The sequence below is a fragment of the Toxotes jaculatrix genome, chromosome 21, assembly GCF_017976425.1.
Source record: "Toxotes jaculatrix isolate fToxJac2 chromosome 21, fToxJac2.pri, whole genome shotgun sequence".
Taxonomy (NCBI): domain Eukaryota; kingdom Metazoa; phylum Chordata; class Actinopteri; family Toxotidae; genus Toxotes; species Toxotes jaculatrix.
This window is the reverse complement of record NC_054414.1, coordinates 3178309-3197182: the sequence shown is the minus strand read 5'-3', so window position 1 is coordinate 3197182 and position 18874 is coordinate 3178309. Positions and strand designations below refer to the sequence as shown.

Here is an 18874-nt window from a genome sequence, read left to right as displayed (position 1 = left end):
AACTAGCTGAAGGGGGTCAGTGAGAAAAGTAGTTTATGTGAATTCGATTGTTTTGTTGGTTTTTTTGACCTCAGCAGCATGCTCAGAAATGGCCTCAGGGCTTCGCTTAGCTACTGTCGGCGAAAATACTGAACGAACAGCCGGTGGAAGCCCAGAACTTCAGAGTTCCAGAGGGGTCAGCACACTGCATTTTTAGTCTGTGGCAGCAAATGACTGAATCGAGTGGAACTTCATTTTCGAGATTGTACAAAACCAATCACATGGCAAAGGAAACCGGTGTCATTAGTGAAATGGAAAAGGCTCGGCTTTGTTTGAAAAATGGCATTGAAAAAGAAAGTGATGTGGTGAAGTGCTGCACACAGCAGACTGTACAGTCGACATCTCTGCAGCATCAAAGAGCAGACGGCGATGAGCCAGCATAAGCTTTATAACAAATACACAAAAGTTTTCCAGGCAGGTGAACTCTTCGTGAACCTGTGTCATATTTCCTCTCATTACAGCCCAGTCCTCTTCAGGAGTGGCTGTGGTTCAGGGGTAGAGATTTGTTTCTGTCATTCCTCGGCCGTCTTCTTCCTAGACACAAAGCACAGAAAAAGAAAAGGGAAGGGAATACCTCATTAGACTGAAACGGATGCCGATAGAGTATTGTTTCTTTGTTGTTGCCTGAAAATAATTATTGCTGTAAGAGCAGCTTGTTGTCTGCTCTTACACTGAGGTGATGTCAGTCGTCACACATTTGCATCCTGGGCTCTGAATAACAAATAATATACCAGATCCCTCACCAGTTCCCCACCTGCAGATCCTGCCAGTTTTGTTCAGTGGAGCTCATGGCCAAGCTAGAAACATGACTGCCTATGGCAGCGGTTATAGTCATTAGTAATATTTAGCCTCATATCATATTGTGTGTCATGATAGAAGACTGTCATTGTAGGAGATAAAAACTTTTACATTTTAAATAGTGCTGAAACAATTAGTTGGTTAATTGTTAAGTTACAGAAAAGTAATTGACAACAACTTCGGTAAATAGCACACATTTAGGTTTTGGACTGTGGGTCCTTTGACGACCCAGTCTTGTAATAATTAGTTGCAGTCCTGAGTCTAATGTTCAGAAACGTAATGGTGCTGGCTCCAAATTGGTCTCATTAGAGGAAGTTGTGTGCCTCTTGTGGCATATGAGTGAAGATGGAACATTTCCGTAAAGAAACCTTCTCACCCTGTAACTCTGTTGTGAGCGTGCACCTCTCTGGCTGCACAGATTTGTATAGCTGTCAAGGTCATTCGCAGCCTCTTTGATAGAACTTTGCATAGTCACCCATTATATGAGATGTTTTTTTTCTTTCTGCCCAAGCAGATAGCCAGCTTACTCCACATGCAACTGCACATGGACATGTGATGGACAAATTGAGTCGTGGGTGCCCTGTTTCTTATATTAAAATTCAATATTTTAATACTGATGGTTGGCAAATTTAGAACAGTACAGAACAGTATATAACACCATATTCCCCTACCCCGGGTGCATGTTAAATATTAAGATTGTTTTTACCTCCAAGGCCTATATTTTGAGGCGGTAAACCAGTCTAATCCAGAGCCTCAAAGTGCATGGAAATAAAGGAGGGGCTCGGCAGCGAGTTGGGTAAGTAGAGTAAACAGATGATTTGAATGGTATGTAAAGTGTTTTGTCCCTAAGGTGCAGGACTGAGACATGTTATGTAATATGAAACCTGCAACTGTGTTTACACATGTTCCAGTCTCCTGTCATTTAAGAGGACGTGCACAGCTGTAGTTCACGTGCACGCCTTAATACACAGAAGGCGACACATCACTACAGATCATCTCTCTCATTTCCACACTGGCTCATTGTCAGCGAATATTGAATGTGCCTGACCTAGTTGCCAGCAGCACCACGGGAGATTATTCTCTACATTTTTAACAATGGAGCAAATTTATTGGATGATACATCCCAGAGCTGTTTTGATGTTAAGGGGTTTTCTCAAGACCTAGTTCCAGCGTTTATCCTTATAGCAAAAGATGCAGCAATGAAGCAATTGATGAAGAATTGATGAATCTAAAGTGTGTCAATTTGCAAATTTGGTGTATGTGTATGCCCTTGGGTGTGTGGTGTGCACTGTTTATACTGTCCTTTTTTTCCTCTGTAGTTTAAGGAAACTCCAAACTGCAGCAGATGCACACAGCCTACTCTACGTTTTTTATGACTGTTTACTTGAACACACCGTCATAAACGCACACACACATACATACATACAAGCAAACCAGTTTTGTTTCCATTCACAGTCTATGTCCAACACATACTCATAGTCTCTCGGCACAACCAGAGGTAAAACAAAAGGTGTTCTGTTACAGGTAGCACTCTGTCAGGAAACCCCATTTGGCTGCCACTCACTTATTTAAAGACTGATACTGATCTTGCTTTTATGGCGTGTATTTCTCTGCGGGCCTCCGTTCACTGCATTAACATGCATTACATATCAGGCTGTGGGTGTATGACTTAGCAGGATTACTGCTGATTACACTGTTCAACGAGATTCCTTTCCTAAACATTTCTGGCAGACAGTGTCCAAATTCAACTTCAACAGCTTTTGAGGACTTTATTTTTTTTTTGTATTTTGTGGCAGTTGAAACATTTACTTCTCAAAATAAGCTTAAGAGTTTTGGAATTATGTCAGAAAGATCTTTACTTTTTCATAGAGAGCTGCAGGCAGCAGGTAGCTGATTTAGTCAGTTGCATTAGCATCCATTCAGCATCAGATTCTGGAGAAATGTCGAAAATGGAGAAAAGTCGTGTATTTGTGTCAACTGGACACTTTAGTCTCCAAATGCATCTCCTTATTAATTTTTAGACTAACTGGTAAATTAATAACTATAATTTGGACAGTAAAAAAAATTCTTTGCTGAAAGTCTCACCACTTTACAGAGTTATTTGTGAAGCTGGAGTGACTCTTCTCAGTTTTTTCAGGAAAGCCGTGGCAGCAGCAGCAGCAGCAGCAGTTTAAGCTGACACAGGCAAACTCTGTCTCTCTCTTTCTCTGTTCTTCTCTCTACAGAGAGGTGGATGATGGCTCCCACTTGGTGAGACTTAACATCCCAGTTTAATCACATTGTTTTAAACTCATACACACACACACACTCCTACAGGGATTTGGTCACCACCTCACCTCCTGCCAAAGATGCTGGCACTGCTGAAGCCAAACTGGAGACACTGGGATTTTAAAGTTAATTTAAGGTTGCAGGCACCTTCCTAGGTTATGGAACTATAGTCAATGTTATACTTGTGTTTAGGTAGTCCTAGTTATGATAAACAACAACAGTGTGTTGGACCCTGAAACATTCCTAATCATGTTTTTGGAGCCTTATTAGGAATTCTGGCGTGAAGCCGAGTCCCCGCTCTGCCTTGGTGGTTTGGTTTGAGGCACTGTGTTTACCCTCTCAGTAATCAGCGCGCTTAGATGGATGTGTTCCTTAGATAAGTGTTTCCCTTGATGAGGTCCTTACCTGACCACAAGCCATTTATCGGCAGAGGCAGATGATGACCTTAAATTACCCCCTTTACTCACTCCCCTGTATTTTGGTCTCGCTCCAGGCCGCTGTGGCTTTCCTGTTTGTGTGCTGGCTACCTTCTGCTCTTTGTGGTGCGGGGGTTCGTCCCAGCTCACAACTCCTGAATCAAGTGTCCTTTTCTGCTTTTGTTAATGAGAAGCCGGTGTGGGTGGAAGTGGGTTTGAATTCCCTATGGTATAACTGCAAGGAATATTTTTTCCAGATATGGAGTGAAAACTGGAACAAAATTCAAAGTTTGCAAGCAACTGCTGTTATTTCTGATGTCTTTACTCTATTTGTCAAAACAGCCGTGGAAACTCTTTTCTCTCTTTTTCTAAGACATTGAAATACAGACGTGAATCTTTTTTAGAATGGCTTGTATTTCCAAGGTGACATGCGGCAGCAGAATTCAGTCAGACAAGACGCTGTAAGACAAAGAATCTCAGATATATTCAGATAGTAAAAGGAAAGGGCAAATGTCCAAAAGCTGCACTCAGCAAAAAGTACATCTCAGTACATCATGAGAAGTGCCAAACAACATTTAAGATGCACTAGACCAGACTTTTATGCTAAATTATACTCATCACATCAGCCTCAGTCACAAAGTGTTGCTGTAAGAGAGAAAAGGTCCCACCCTTGTTAACTGAGACAGCTGGACTCATCAGTATTACATCTTTGGAGCTGTACTAATCCATTTTTTGGCTGAATCACAACAGTGATGCCAGCCTTACAAAGGCGAATCTCTGTGACTGAGTGATGAAGGTCTACTATTGATTGGCTGACGAGTGTTGTGCCATTGTGCTTTCAAGATGAATTGACACAAACAGTTTCTGCGTCATTAGGCAGTGTTGCCAACTTATTGCCATTGTTGCTAAATTTACCTACTTCTCCGACCTCTTTGGACAAACCTCAGCTACTTTTTGTAGAAGAGAGTTACCAGTATCGCCCCCACGAGTTCGAGGTCGGCCTTTCCCTCTGCAGCCACAGCTCTCAGTGTGTCTCATTCAACTGATTGTATGACAGCTGACATAGATGCTTCTAACTTTTTCTCTGAGGGATCATTTTGGCAGTAAATAGAGCGGAACAATCCATCTTTTTTTGTTGTCTTTTCTTTTTATTTACATTTTCCCTGTTTTCCCCCTGTTCTCTGCTCTTCCTGTGAAGAGGTTTGGAGCTGTTTGCATACTAGCTAGCGTGCAAGTGTTTCAAAAACAACTTTGCATGTTTTCTTGTTTGTGCACCTGCCAGACACACACACAAAAAAAATCCCCTCTTCTCACCTGAATGGAGGAATAGATTAATCTTTCTTTCTCCCCAACTTCTCCTCCTCTTCTCTTTATTTCTCTCCTCTTTTGAGCGTTCCTTTGCTCCTCTGTGAACCACGCTCTCCACATCAAAGCTTCATTATCCCTTTCTTCTGTCCAGGATGCTTCAGCTGTTACGAGAAAGGTGCAGAGGGAGCATAAACAGCGTTGTTCAGAGAATTGCTTATGCATCTGATAAGGCTATCAAAACACAGCATCACGTGGCTTCTTTGCTTTGTTTGTTGTAACCATAGAAAACAATAGAGGGCTTCCACACTGACAACTCTTCAGCTCTTAGCATTCAGTAATTTTTTGTTTGCAGGGACATCAGCTTTCAGCAGGGAGCAACCCCTGTAATTTCCCTGTCTCTGCAAGAAAACACAACGCTTGAGATTTACTACACATCTGTTTGCACCAGATCCTAGGGGTGAGGGGTGGGGACACCCGAGCACTCAAACACGCACACACACGCACACACACACACACACACACACGCACACACACGCACACACACACACACACACACTTACACATACACATAGAGTCCACATGCTGGTAATTTAATTGATTCCCATGTCAGAAGGAGCCCCCTACTACTTTTGGGCAAAGAGGGAAAAGAGGGAGGGAACAGAGCCCAGAGCAGAGAAGAGGTAGTTGACATTGTTGTAGATGTATAGTCAGAGAGACAGCAAGCGAGTAGGATAGCATGGTGGGTGTGCTATGTGAGGAATGCCGGCTCATGTTGTAACTAGAACTCCTGAAAGGCCCTGTTCTTTCCATACCACTGGGACAGTTTAGACCCCGTTTTGGCAAGCAGCCCAACGCCCAACCCCTCTATCTGTCTCATTGTCAATGTGCCTTTTTGTGCCTTCAGGCTCCTGTTTTTATGTGTTTGCGTCTTCAGCAGCAAAAGCTCTACTACAGGCGTGTTATCAAACTTCATTTGACTGCTGGAAAATCATTACAATAATTTCCAGTATAAAGCAGGACTGTACCCGGGCTGTTCATGTTAACGTTGCCATTCGATAGAGAATTTCCTCCAGAACCCCCCCTACAGTGCTGTGACTGTGTGCATTTCTGACATGGGAGGCTCCAGTGGGAATTGATATCCTAACCATGGATGTGAGAATACATTCTTTATCCACTGAGCTGCAGGGGAGATGGTATACAACTTGCATCAAGTTCCTCGATTATTATAAAATGTTATCTACCTAGGTTCTATTAAAAAAACAAAAAACAAAACAGTTGTCTTTTATCCAGGGTTTCATATATTTTTATGCGAAAAACACAGTTGCGCTGGAAATCAGAATATTTTTCCCTTTACAACCTTTGCGAGCTGAAAAATAACATCCATAAGCCAGAAAGAACAAAACTGAATTTTTAATCAGGGCTCCAGTGGGAACCCAATTATATTCTATGAATTTGCAAATTGCTTCATATTCTTTTATTCTTCTTATTCTTTAGTATGGAATATTTATTCCAAGATTTTTGACACAGCTTTTTTCACAGCAAGTCTTTTGCTACAGCTGCTGCTGTTAGGCATTGTCTTTTGATGATGTAATAATCCATTTTTCTGTCACATTAAATTTATTTGAAGAAATTCATTCATTTCTACCGAAAGATCAGTCCAACTTATTACAAATTGGGTTTAATTTCATAGTTTTGGCTGTTGTTCCTATGGATAATAATCACATCGCTCTACCAAGTTAATATCTGAGATGTGGGTAGCAGCATCACTGCTAACAAGAAGTCAGACAGACAAAACATGAGCAGAAAGCAGACGATCAGAAAGGTTGTGAACAAACCCCCAAGAAGAGAAGTTTTCTGCCCCCTGGTATTTTGTGCACCATTTTACACCATTTCATTCACTAAAAAGTTATTGAAAAGGGAAAATAAAAGAATCTGCACTAACAAGCTTTTAAACTTATCGTCAGTTTCGAATTTGTTAGCTCATTAACTTGACCCATTTGCTAAAGCAGTCAGTTTACACAATTTATTCATATTTGTACCTGTCGCTGTTGTCACTGTTGCACTGCTAACACTTCCCCCCCCCCCCCCCCCCCCACCCCCACCACATACTGATGTGATTTTCCACACCTATGTGGGAGAAAACAGTGAGGGAGATTGACTGTGATGAATAGCTCTGTATTTAGAGGGTTTGGCAGTTTGGTTCCTGCGTGGGTCTGGGTGGACAGTAGGGCCTTTACAGTAGCTCTCTCCTGTAGGACGCCCAAGGATATTTAGCGGTGGGAGGAGAGTTTCCAGTCCTCCTTAGGGGCTGCAGATGAGATAGTCGATGTCTGAAAGTCTAGTTTGATATGATATCAAATGAGGATTTAAGGGTTGAGTAGGGCTTTGGAATGATGGCCAGATCTGATTGGTGGTGGATACTCAGAGAAAAGAGGATTATGCATGTAGAAAAGGAAGTTAGTGTTGTCTCAATAAAAGTTTTAACTTTGATTCCTTAGATTAAAAAAAAAAAAAAAACTGCACTGCTGCTGCAAATGTTGGGGTTAGAGGTTCTTTACGGCAGTATTTCCATTATGTAACTGCTGGTACCAGTTTGTAAACAATTTTAGGCAACTGGTATTCAACTGTGAAAAAATTCTAAAAAAAAAAACAGGTGAAAGAGAATGGATGAGTAGACTACCGTATGTTATTTTCTGGAGTACAGAATGAATGAGTAAGACATGGGACAAGTCTCAGTCTGTCTGTTCCAAGGTGAGTGAAAAACAACTTGTTCAGTCGTGCTAACTGACTTATGTTATTTTTGCACCAAGTGCTTCTATGGAAAAAGACAGATGTATATGTTTTGTACTGGCATGCTCGTGCTTTATGGTTGTCACTCTCAATTCCAAAGACCCTTGATAAGATAGCAGTGCAAATGAGGTGGAATGGTACATTTCTGCGAATCATTTGTTCATGAATCATTTGGCTGCCATGAGGGTGTCAGATGCACCCGAGAGCAGGATGGGTGAGGCCGCAGGAGGTGAGGAAAGCTCTCTATCCTGTCAGGGCTGTCAGGTTGTTTGAAGGAAGGAGTGATGACGGGGAGAAGTACATGGAAAAAAAAAAAACACAGTGGAAACACATACAGGCTCCTGCAGGGATGGAGGGATTTCTGGAGAGCTCTGTTGAAAAGATAAACACTAATGGTCGTCATCCATCCCTCCCTCTTTCTCCATCTCTGTCTTTTTTTTTTTTCCAGAGTTGCTGGGCTCCACAAAAAGGCTCAACATCAACTACCAAGATGCAGACGGGTAAGAGGAGTATGTGTGCGGACATGCGTGTGTCAGGCTGGTGAGATAAGCATGAAGTTGAATCAAAAGAATGCAATGCAAGAGTCACTGTTTTGATTGACATGCAGATTGAAAAAAAATGCTCTACCTGTAGCTGGCAGTCTCCTGTTTGTCCTCAGTCTTCACGGTGACTCATAACAAAATCTCAGACACATGTACTGACACATAGTGATTCAGAGTTATTATCTAACGTACAAGATTACAGGAAATTAAGTTTGTTTAGTTAGAAGCACCTGTCAAATGTTAGAATTTGAGAGATATACTGTATTCTGAGGTAAATAGCTAATGAGATTGACTGTTGCTACCTTCAGATGTGTGTAGGGAAGTCATTAAGAAAGTCCATTTGAAACACTGGGTCTTTACTCTGTGACAGAGGCAGCAAGCCTAAAATGATGACTGTCGCTACCATATTTAATCAGCTGTAGCTAACCAGCTACCACTGAGGACTAACCAGTGTGTTTGGTAGGTGTAAGGTCATGTAGTGTGAAATGTCTTTGACCTGACAACACCCTCCAAACTCTTCAGATACTGAGTTAGATATGAGAACCTCTTGCACACTACTTCAGCGTGAGGAAAAATCCTTGACAGGCCAGTTGTGCCTGGTTCCAGTGGATAAGCTATGATTGGACGATGCCGTGCGGGGGGGAGGGCTTTAGCTACTTTTTACATGAGTCCATTTTTGGAGAAAAGTCTGAAAAAAATCTCAAACCAAATGTCTCTTAAATTGTGGATTGATAGACTGTGACTATTTTACTTCCATTTGAATAGTTGGTATTTTAGAGTAACGCCACCTTTTGGCTATACTCTCCACCTGTGACTGCTTCATATCAAGACACTTTATTCAGGGTGTTTAGTCTCTGTTCTTATCCAGCAAATGTATTTTTTCAGATCTATCAAAGTAGGGCATCAGAGAACCCCCCCCTATTCAAGCCACTGTGCATTTTTATGTGCTAACACACTCTATGTGCAATGTGTGCATGTGTTGACTTGGCATGATGCGTGGGCCAACATGCAGGGTCAATGCAGTGTGTGGGAGGTGATACACAATAGGGGTGTTGAAATTAAACTTGTCCATCCGTGAGGGTGTGTGTGTGTATGTGTGTGTATGTGTGTGTGTGTGTGTGTGTGTGAGTGAGTGATACAGAGGAAGGGGTTACCTGTGTTATATGAGATCAGTGTGGAGGGGATGAAGAAGAGAGGGGAAGGTGAGTAAACAGTCACTTGTCACTGAGTCAACACTATTACTGAGAGACTGATTCAGACAGTGTCTTGGAAAGACAGAGGCTGTAACAGGTGACTCAGGATATGGACAAATATGGTCTGCTAGAAGAGTAGATAGAAGGATAAAAGAGGGTGTGTGTGTGTGTGTGTGTGTGTGTGTGTGTGTGTGTGTGTGTGTGTGTGTGTGTGTGTGTGTGTGTGTGTGTGTGTGTGTGTGTGCGCATGTGTGTGAGGAGCATTGAGGCCTAAACAGTGCGACTGATAAGATAAGCCAACTGACTGTCTGGAGATCCCTTAGATTTTGTATCAATGTACACTAACGTCTAAACTCCATAATCTGTAACTTGCCAGGCATCACAGAGGCCCTGCTCAGACCTGGAATTACCATGAGTCTCAGGTGATCCGATCACAAGTGGACAGCTCTAAGTTCATTAGTTTACACCTGGCAGTAAAATGTGTCTCCACATGCATGTGTGACCGCTTGTGATCGGATCTAACTTCCCTGGTCTAAATCCAAATAAACACGTACATCTGTTATGTCTGCAAAGACCAAATGCATTGTCGTCTTTAACTGGCAGGAGGCAGCAATGCACTTCCTGTACCTGGTCTGCGAGAAATTAAAAGAAGAAGAAATTAAAACTCTAGGTCTGTTCCTTGACGTGTTCCAAGCAAACCAAATAGCCGAAAGCTGCCTGACACACTTGTCATAGATCTCAGTGACATCTATGCTGATTTTTGTTGTGTTGAACTGTTTTTTTTTTTAAACGTAGCCAATACAATGACAAAGTGGTTTTATTGCTCTGTAAACATGGCGCTCTTTACTGTCTTTCACTTATTTGCAAACAAAGTATTTAAATGTTGTGATCCTGTAGAAATAATAAGACTCACTATCTCCAGACAGTGGATTAGTTAGTAGGCAGCTGATGATCAGTTTTATGATACTGCAAAAACTCAGTTAGGCTCAAAATTAGCTGGCTAACCCCCTAATCTCTTTATGGTCCTCAAAAATGTATTACCATGTTACCTGTTGTCCTCATGGTGTTGACAAAATGTTTCATGATACCTTAGGTTACAACATAAGCTATGACAGTTCAGTTTAACATGTGATGGAAGATGCTTGTTTGTCATTTGTTTTTTACTGTGAAATTTTCCAAATGTTCCAAATGTAGCTGAGCTGGTTTATTATCACTGGGGCCCAAAAGCTCAGGGTTTCTACTGTCACTGCCTGAGGCTGTGTGAAATCACCTGAAATCCCTGTGTACTGTAGTTGTTATTTTATCCCCACATGAGGGGATGTGCCTCGGAGGGTCACCTCCTCTGGAACGCTCACGGTGTCTGCGTTGCCCCCGAGCAAAAGAAAAACTCGTCGCCAAGATTTATGCTTTTAATTTCTCCCCCTGTGGAATATACTGCGATCTGACAGACACCCAGAGACAAACACACACATTTCATCTCTGAAGCTTGGATGACCTCACACACATTCATGTGTAAGCACGCAGACACAAAGAAATGATCCTCATCTCAGTCTGCACTTTTGATCTGGGAGCACACACACACACATGAACACACACCGCTTCTTATCTCAGCCTGTAGTTGTGTGGTTGTAGACACATGCTGCATATACACACTGTAATGGGATCGTACACTCACACACGCAAGTTCATCTTGTTACGGAATTTTGATGAGAGCACAGACACACACACACACACACATCATCTCAGTCTGGAGTTTTGAAAAGGGCTCAGCTGCTGTAAAGTCATCAGTATGATTTATAACCACACTCCTCTCCTTGTCTGTTCCCCTCCTTGCTCTCCTCTGACCCCTCTCTATGTTCCCTCTCTCTTCCTCTGTCTTGCCCACAGCTTCTCAGCACTTCACCATGCCGCTCTGACGGGCACCACAGAGCTGCTGTCTCTGCTGCTGGAGGCCCAGGCCACGGTGGATATCAAGGACATCAACGGTATCGTGACAGCAGAACAGCTTTACCAGCTGAACCAGTGTCGTCACACAAACCCATAACTTAGGGAAAAAAAAATTGTTCAAGGCTGGGAAGTCAGATGGGGTTAAATTGAGCCTGAAACTTTCTCAACAGCTTTCTGACACTCTCAGCTGAAAATAAGTTTGACCCATATGAATAAATATGATTCACTTTGAAGTTTGTCTGCCGTGCCTTGACAGCAGTGCAACGACAAATATCTTAAGTGGAACAGATTCAGTAGAATTTATGCAGGAGTGGCATCTCGGCTGCTGAGACCAGAGGCGTGCAGTGCTCATAACCATGTGTGTGCGACGCCTGTGAGACCAGCTATAGATTTCTGAAGTTACATTTTACAGGTTGAATTTAAATTTTACCGCTTCCTGCCAACTTGTCAGACTTTTGGACTCAGGGGTTTCCTGCAGCCTGATACAGCAATGGCAGGTCGCCCCACCATTAAAATAAAAATCGCCTTAGCTAACGTCAGAAGAAATTATTACACTTTTATGAAATACAACATTAACCCTCAGGGAAAGAGAGCTGAGGCACTGAATTCCACAGCAAAGGCCGTAATTTCATGAGTGAGACAGCTGTAACTTTATTAACTACTTGATCACATGACAGAGTATGTCAAGATTTATCAGACCCAGGGCAGCAGTTAGCATTGCGTGTTTGGTCTGTCGGAATTCATCAGGGCAGCACAATGAAATGTAAAGCTTCAGAGTTTTTGCAAGTTCGAACTTTGAAAAGTCAAAGTGAACAGTTTATCTCCTCCCTCAGCCAGTTCCCCAGGGGGATTCCCTAGAATGACAAAATCCAGTTATGGGCAGAGGAACAAACAAATTTCAAAATGATCTGGTTTTATCTATTAAAACTAGTGCGTGACAGTCTATATTTTTCTTACTGTCAATATGAAAACACCAAAACCAACAATGAATGTATTCTACTAACGAGTGTTGCATTTGTATCCAAACTCCAAAGAGCTCCATTGTTGTCCAAAACTATTGAAAATACACAGTGAAAGTGAGCTTCACTGTTGCACTGGGTGCTCATGTTTCCTGGTTACCATGAGTATGAAGATGAAATGATGTTCTAATGTGAAAGGTGTTGCTTTTAGTGATGAACCCACAGAGCCTGCTCCACAGGCTGAGTAGCTCAGCTGTAAAATTAGCTAGTAAATGAACTTTGTTTCTTCGGTTCTTCTTTAATGCACATCACACCGCCTTTTATTTCCCATTTCTTACCGTTGTTCCTGTCCTTAGGCATGCGTCCCCTCCACTATGCCGCATGGCAGGGTAAAGCCGACTCCGTCTTATTGTTGCTGAGAGCCGGCGCTTCAGTCAACTCCCCTTCCCTCGATGGACAGATACCATTACATCTCTCTGCTCAGTACGGACATTACGAGGTGGTGAGTACACACCTCAGCCGCCCAAGGCAAAGTTTCAAGGCATTACCAGTCCTCGCATTTCACTGAAATCTACCCCCTTTTTGTCTCAGCCTGTATTGTCCACCAACAATACCAGTAATACTATTAATGCCATGGGACAGGATTTTCACAAAAGTTTACAAGCTCTGAACGCACACTTTACTTTTCCTTCCTCATATTTTTGGCTCCTTGAATGTCTTAATGCATAGATACACATATCATGGACACACAGACACACCTCAACTTGTCATATAAGCCATACTGAGCCCTGACCTCTTTAGTACAACAAACAGACAATGCTAAACACAGCTGGACTAGAGCTATCATATGTTCCTCTACTTCTGTTCAAAGACAAAAACATCAACACACACAGAGGATGTGTTGGGATGATTGATTTGTGAATGCATGTGCATAATACATGAGGTGATATCACTTAGCGTTTCCTTTTTTAATTTCAGTCTGAGATGCTGCTGCAGCACCAGTCTAATCCCTGCTTCATGAACAAGGCGAAGAAGACCCCTCTAGATTTGGCCTGTGAGTTTGGGAGACTGAAGGTACGAGAGCATTTGTGTAAAGTGTGTAAAGCTTGTGTGTGTGTGTGTGTGTGTTCCTCTCTCTCTCTCTCTCTCTCTCTCTCTCTCTCTCTCCCTCTTTTGTGGAGAACTTTGTTAACTCTGGTTTTGATGCTAAAGTAAATCACACTTTCTCATATGTGATGACAGTAATTGGGATACAGTGTAATGTAACTGCTGATGATAATGATGCAGTGGGTAATATAAAAACAGTCACTAGAGCTCAGCCGATACTGGATGTTTGAGGCTTATATTTATATTTTAGAGTTAAATAAAAGATTAATGATTCAATCAGATTGGGAAAAAAAAAACGCCTGCATATAACTGCCTCTACTGACCAACATCCACACCGGCACTGATCCTTCTATCTGTAACGAGCTACATTGACGTTCGTACGGATCGCTGCTCTGGTGCAGCTGAAGGACCTTGTTGTGCCATTTGGAGAATTCGGCACTTTCGCTGGTCTTTTCATTGAGAGACTAAATCTCTCTGTAGAGATTTGCTTCATTCATGTTGTTATTCTAATCCAATTATTTGCGAGTGAAAACACCCTATTTTGTCCTTTTTGCGATGGGAACGGCCTCTGTCAACATGAACTATGGCTTAGATGAAGTGACCCAGATAAATTAAGCTTGTTTGAGTGAAAGGGAAATAGGCTTCAGTGGCTCTTTTTGGACATATACACTGTATCGTTAAAGGGATTGCACACTGCAGTGTGTTTTACTGTTTGTCTGTCACATTGGCGGATAAGCCTGGCTGTGAGATGTATAGCTGGCCCTGTAATGCAGAATTAGATACACACACACTTCCCGTGCCTGTTAAAATGTTCTCTCATCTGGTCTGAGTTTGCAGTTTAGCTGTGAAAGAATAGAAAGCTTTGGGCTGTTTTTGTGACACATAGACTTTGTCTGTGTGTGTGTGTGTGTGTGTGTGTGTGTGTGTGTGTGTGTGTGTGTGTGTGTGTGTGTGTGTGTGTGTGTGTGTGTGTGTGTGTGTGTGTGTGTGTGTGTGTATGTGTGTGAGTGGAGGCTGTAGTATCTTTAGACAGCTGCTGAGTAGTGGATAAGCTTCTCTGTGCTGGCTTGACCCTATATATAAGTCACCATATACAGTACATTATTTTAGTTCATATATTTGTACCACGCAACCTCAGCTAACTTGGCTCTGCATATATATTTATGTGTTTCTAATTGTGCCACTCCTCTGTTCTCTCAGCTAACACTTCATCTTCATTTTGGTGTGTCTGGTTTCTCTTTAGGTGGCTCAGTTGCTGCTGAGCAGTAACATGGTGGCAGCGCTGTTAGAAGGGGAGGGAGGGCACGACAGCCTGGACTCTCCATCCACGACCCCCCTCCACCTGGCAGCCAGGAATGGACACAAGGACATCATCAAGTAAGATCACAGCAAGGAGCAGCATTGAAATGCTCTGTAATAGAAGCCTTTTGCATGTCTGTTTCTGCCCTTTCATCTCTCTGACAGCTTCTCTCTAACTTTAACTACAGCTACTGCTACTGTTGCTTCTGCTGCTAATACAGCTGTTACTGCTGCTGCCAGTACTGTTACTTCTACCTCTGCTACTATTAGTACTACTACCACTGCTACTGCTTCTACTGTCACTGTTGCTGCTGCTGCTACTGCAACCACTACTGTCATGGCTGCTCCTAAGTCTTTTACTGATACTTCCATGACTGCCAGTACTACTTCTGCTACTACTACTTCAATTATTTTTACTGCTACTGCTACTATTACCCCTACAAGGGCTATCAGTGCTACTATTATTATATTACTTTAATATTACTATTATAGCTGCTTTGACTTCTGCTGCTGCTAATGCAACTACCACTACTATGACTGGTTCAACTACTATTGCTCCTACTTCAGAACTACTATATACAGAGCAACTACTAACAGCACTAACAGCTTGTGCCCATACTGGTACAATGACTACCACTGCTCTTACCATTAGTACTGCTACTATTACTGATAGTATACAGGATACCATATATGTGTCAGTCCTTAATACACAGCTGAAGGTTTTACAGAAAGAAAACCAACTAACAGTCTCCACCCTCACAAAAGACACACGCCATACTGTAGTACAGTGGTTCTCCACCTTTTTGTGTCATGATCCCCCAGGATAATCAGGTTGGTGTTCGCTTTGCATGGTTGTAAACAGAACGTTCGACCCTCATTCCCCCCTCTGTAGCGATCCACAGAGTGATTATTGTGTATGCTCTGATTAATTGTTAATAAATAATGTAGAAATACAGGCAATATAATATAATAACTATACCCCAGTATAAAATATCTCATTTTATTTTTAAAATGTTATTTCATTTTTTCTCTACAACCATATGACGACCCCCGCAAATTATCTCATGACCCTGCTGGGGGTTGAGACCCACCGGTTGAGAAACACTGCTGTAGTAATATTTAAATCCACTGACTTAACACTTTTCAGATACCCTAGAGTGGTGTGGTGTGTTTTTATGCCAGCATATCTATGTAAATATGTATGTACTTAGCCAAGTAACTCCACCCTACCTCTCAGACATGCTGCTAACGATTCCCATCCTCTCTGAATTATCAGGTCTCTTTTGCAACACCCGCTCCATCCTCCGTTCTGCCTCTCCTGAACGGGAATGATGAATAGGAGACATGGCGACTCTAACACAAAATGAAATGCAAAAAAATCACTGCATTAGCACACTAGTTTATTCAGAGTTTACTCAGCAGAATTTGCCTGTGATCTCCCACTAAGGGATTTATGTCTCTTCAAAGACTGCCATACTTATGCAGCAGGCGTCTTATAGTACCTTCTTTTTGTGTAGCTGGAAAAGCTTTCTAGGTCTGGTTAGGACTGGAGCTGCAAACATTTGCACACAGAAGAGTTTGTCCCAGGAAAAGTGTTTGTTTGATTTAGTATTGTGTATAAACTTCCTCGCATATTCTGTACTTAATGTATACATGCAGTGCACTCTCTGTAGAGTATAGAGGATGAGAGTGAACCAACTGCTTATCTGCAAGGGAGAGATGAAGAAGTCTAAGCTTTATGACAGTTTTCAGACATTCAGCCTTCTCAAGGTTTCATACCAACACGATTAAAACTGTTGCTGCTGAGTAAAGGAGGAAGGTGCAGGTTACAATAGGTTTGCTTCAGGCTCCTTTTTTTTTTTTTTTTCTCATCACACTGCATCATGGCATATTTCTGCTGTCTGTCCAACCTCCCTGTGGTGTCCCACTTAGTGCGATCTCGTCAAGTGGAGCAGCATTCACATTTCACAAGTCACCGTTAAGCTTTTTATCCACAGTCAGCTCAAGCCACAGGCAGAGTTTAGATCTGTGTCTTCATATTAAACTGGGAAACATTTATTATTGTTTTATATTATAATCCTTTTTTTTCCCAAAAATTGTGACTGTGTCTCACAACAGTTTGACTCTTCCTCTTCATGCCTATTTTAATATCATTATTTTAATATTGGGACCTTATCTGTTATATTTATCTTGTTATATGCAGTCCTATCAGAATACGCTGTAGTACTTTATGAATGAAGTTGCAGTATCATAGTATTTTTATTTTAATTTTCTGGGGTAGTAAACAAGTGAGACCTGTCAGTTTATATGTGATCACTGACTTACAAGGCTGCAGACTGTCTTTTATTTTTGTCTTTCTCTAACTTTTTCGTTTGACAGTTGGAGACATTCTGTAGCACTAAAGAAAGTAGATGCAGAAGTGTAGCATCCACTGGACACACTGATGGCAAGAATGTGCTTGCAGTTAACATCCAGACAACACCATGCACATGAAGCTGAATAATTTCCTACAGCAGTACTTCAGGGTTGTTTACATCTTCCAAACCTGACTCGACCTCCACATAGCAAGCCCAGGACTTCCTCCTCCTCCTCCTCCCCCTCCTCCTCCTCCTCCTTGTCACCATTCTTTGGATACAACGCCATCAGCATTCCTACATCTGGGCCTCTGACAGGACCAGAGAGATATCTGTTAGTTTGTGTGTGTGGGTGGATGAGTGGGGGGTACATGGCTTAATGAGATGTTGCAGATGTCTGCAACAGTCGAATGGATGAATCTGTTTCTGAGTGTTGCCGGCGGCCTCATATGCATGCTTCTGATTTGATTTCCTAGGTTGCTGCTCAAAGCCGGTATTGACATCAACAGAGCCACCAAAGCGGGAACGTCTCTGCATGAAGCTGCCCTCTATGGCAAAACGGAAGTAGTGCGGCTGCTGCTTGAGGTAAGCAAAGATGACACGAATGAAATTTCAGTTCACCTGATAACAGGATTTCAAAGGCTGACACCAATATTTTTGCAGTGAAGGCGCAGACAGAAAGACAACATAGAAAACTTCACACCACAGTTCCAGTGTTATTCTTCAGTAAAAGAGGGAGGCGTTTGAGGGAGGATTTGTTTTAAAAGTGCATCTTACCCACAGTAATTCCACTGTGCGTGTGTGTTTAGGCGGGCATCAATGTGAACATGCGCAATACCTACAATCAGACAGCTCTGGATATTGTCAACCAGTTCACCACTTCCACAGCCAGCAGGGAAATCAAACAGCTGCTCAGAGGTTAGTAGCTCTTAAAAAAACATTTTTTTCATACAGTAGTTCATTAATGCTTTTATGAAATTTGGATTTTTGCTAAGACAGGTGTTATAATAGAAATCAGCAGATTGAAAGAAGCCATTTGTTCCTTTTGATGATGACTCTGTCTTTCTGTCTCTGTGCAGAGGCATCAAGTTCTCTCCAGGTCAGGGCGGTGAAGGATTACTGGAATCTCCACGACCCCACCGCCCTTAACCTCCGGGCTGGAGACCTCATTATGGTACTTGTCTTTGTCTGTGTATGTTTGTTGAAAGACACAGTACTTGTTCAGTTGAGCTCTGAGTTTCTGAGCCTCTGCAGACCCTTTGTATTTCTGGCATACCTAGCTTCATTTGTAATGAGGAAATGAATTTCATATGGTGTTTTAAAGCCACTTTGCATTATAGCATTTTCAGATTTTTTTAAACGGTATTTATTTTATTATTATTAGTGTTCCTTTCAGCCCATTCATCTCCCTTGATCGGATCCACTGGGTGAAGAGGTGGTCCATAGTAGTGTGCGTTGTGGTCTGTCACAGTTTTTTGTTAAAACCAAAATGAGAGTAAGACATGACAGTTGACCGTTTCATATTGTGTAGACTGTCATAGTCAAAGACAACCACTGCAGTGTCTGGGATCCTGCATGACATCCTGACAAAAACATTAGCTTGTCAGAGCCACTCTCCTAGTTTGACAGATTTTACGACATACTCCTTGACATTAGCCCATAGTGGTGTGCTCCTATGAGTTCAACTGTAAACTCTGTGATGTAAAAGAGCAGTGATGTTGTTGGTGTTGTTGTGGAAGTCAGTTTCTGGCACCACCTTCCAGTCACCTTTGTATGTCACGCAAGTTGTGAAAGACCTCAATCTCTAATTTATCAGGGTCCAACATATGAGCTGTCATGACTGTCAGCCAAGAA

General features: G+C 42.2%; 1 protein-coding gene across 4 annotated transcripts in view; it reads left to right on the top strand.

The window, feature by feature from the left end:
* LOC121201032 (caskin-2-like) overlaps nt 1-18874 on the top strand; it is a 45200-nt gene that overhangs the window by 10893 nt on the left and 15433 nt on the right. For 3 of the 4 annotated variants that reach the window (XM_041066641.1, XM_041066640.1, XM_041066638.1), the window contains exons 3-10: nt 8068-8119; nt 11242-11339; nt 12617-12762; nt 13239-13334; nt 14611-14744; nt 17497-17605; nt 17830-17938; nt 18100-18194. In XM_041066641.1, coding sequence (XP_040922575.1) covers nt 8068-8119; nt 11242-11339; nt 12617-12762; nt 13239-13334; nt 14611-14744; nt 17497-17605; nt 17830-17938; nt 18100-18194 — 839 coding nt within the window. Of the gene's footprint in view, nt 1-7025; nt 7581-8067; nt 8120-11241; nt 11340-12616; nt 12763-13238; nt 13335-14610; nt 14745-17496; nt 17606-17829; nt 17939-18099; nt 18195-18874 lie in introns of those variants that run through there. The other variant, XM_041066639.1, reaches the window with a different exon arrangement.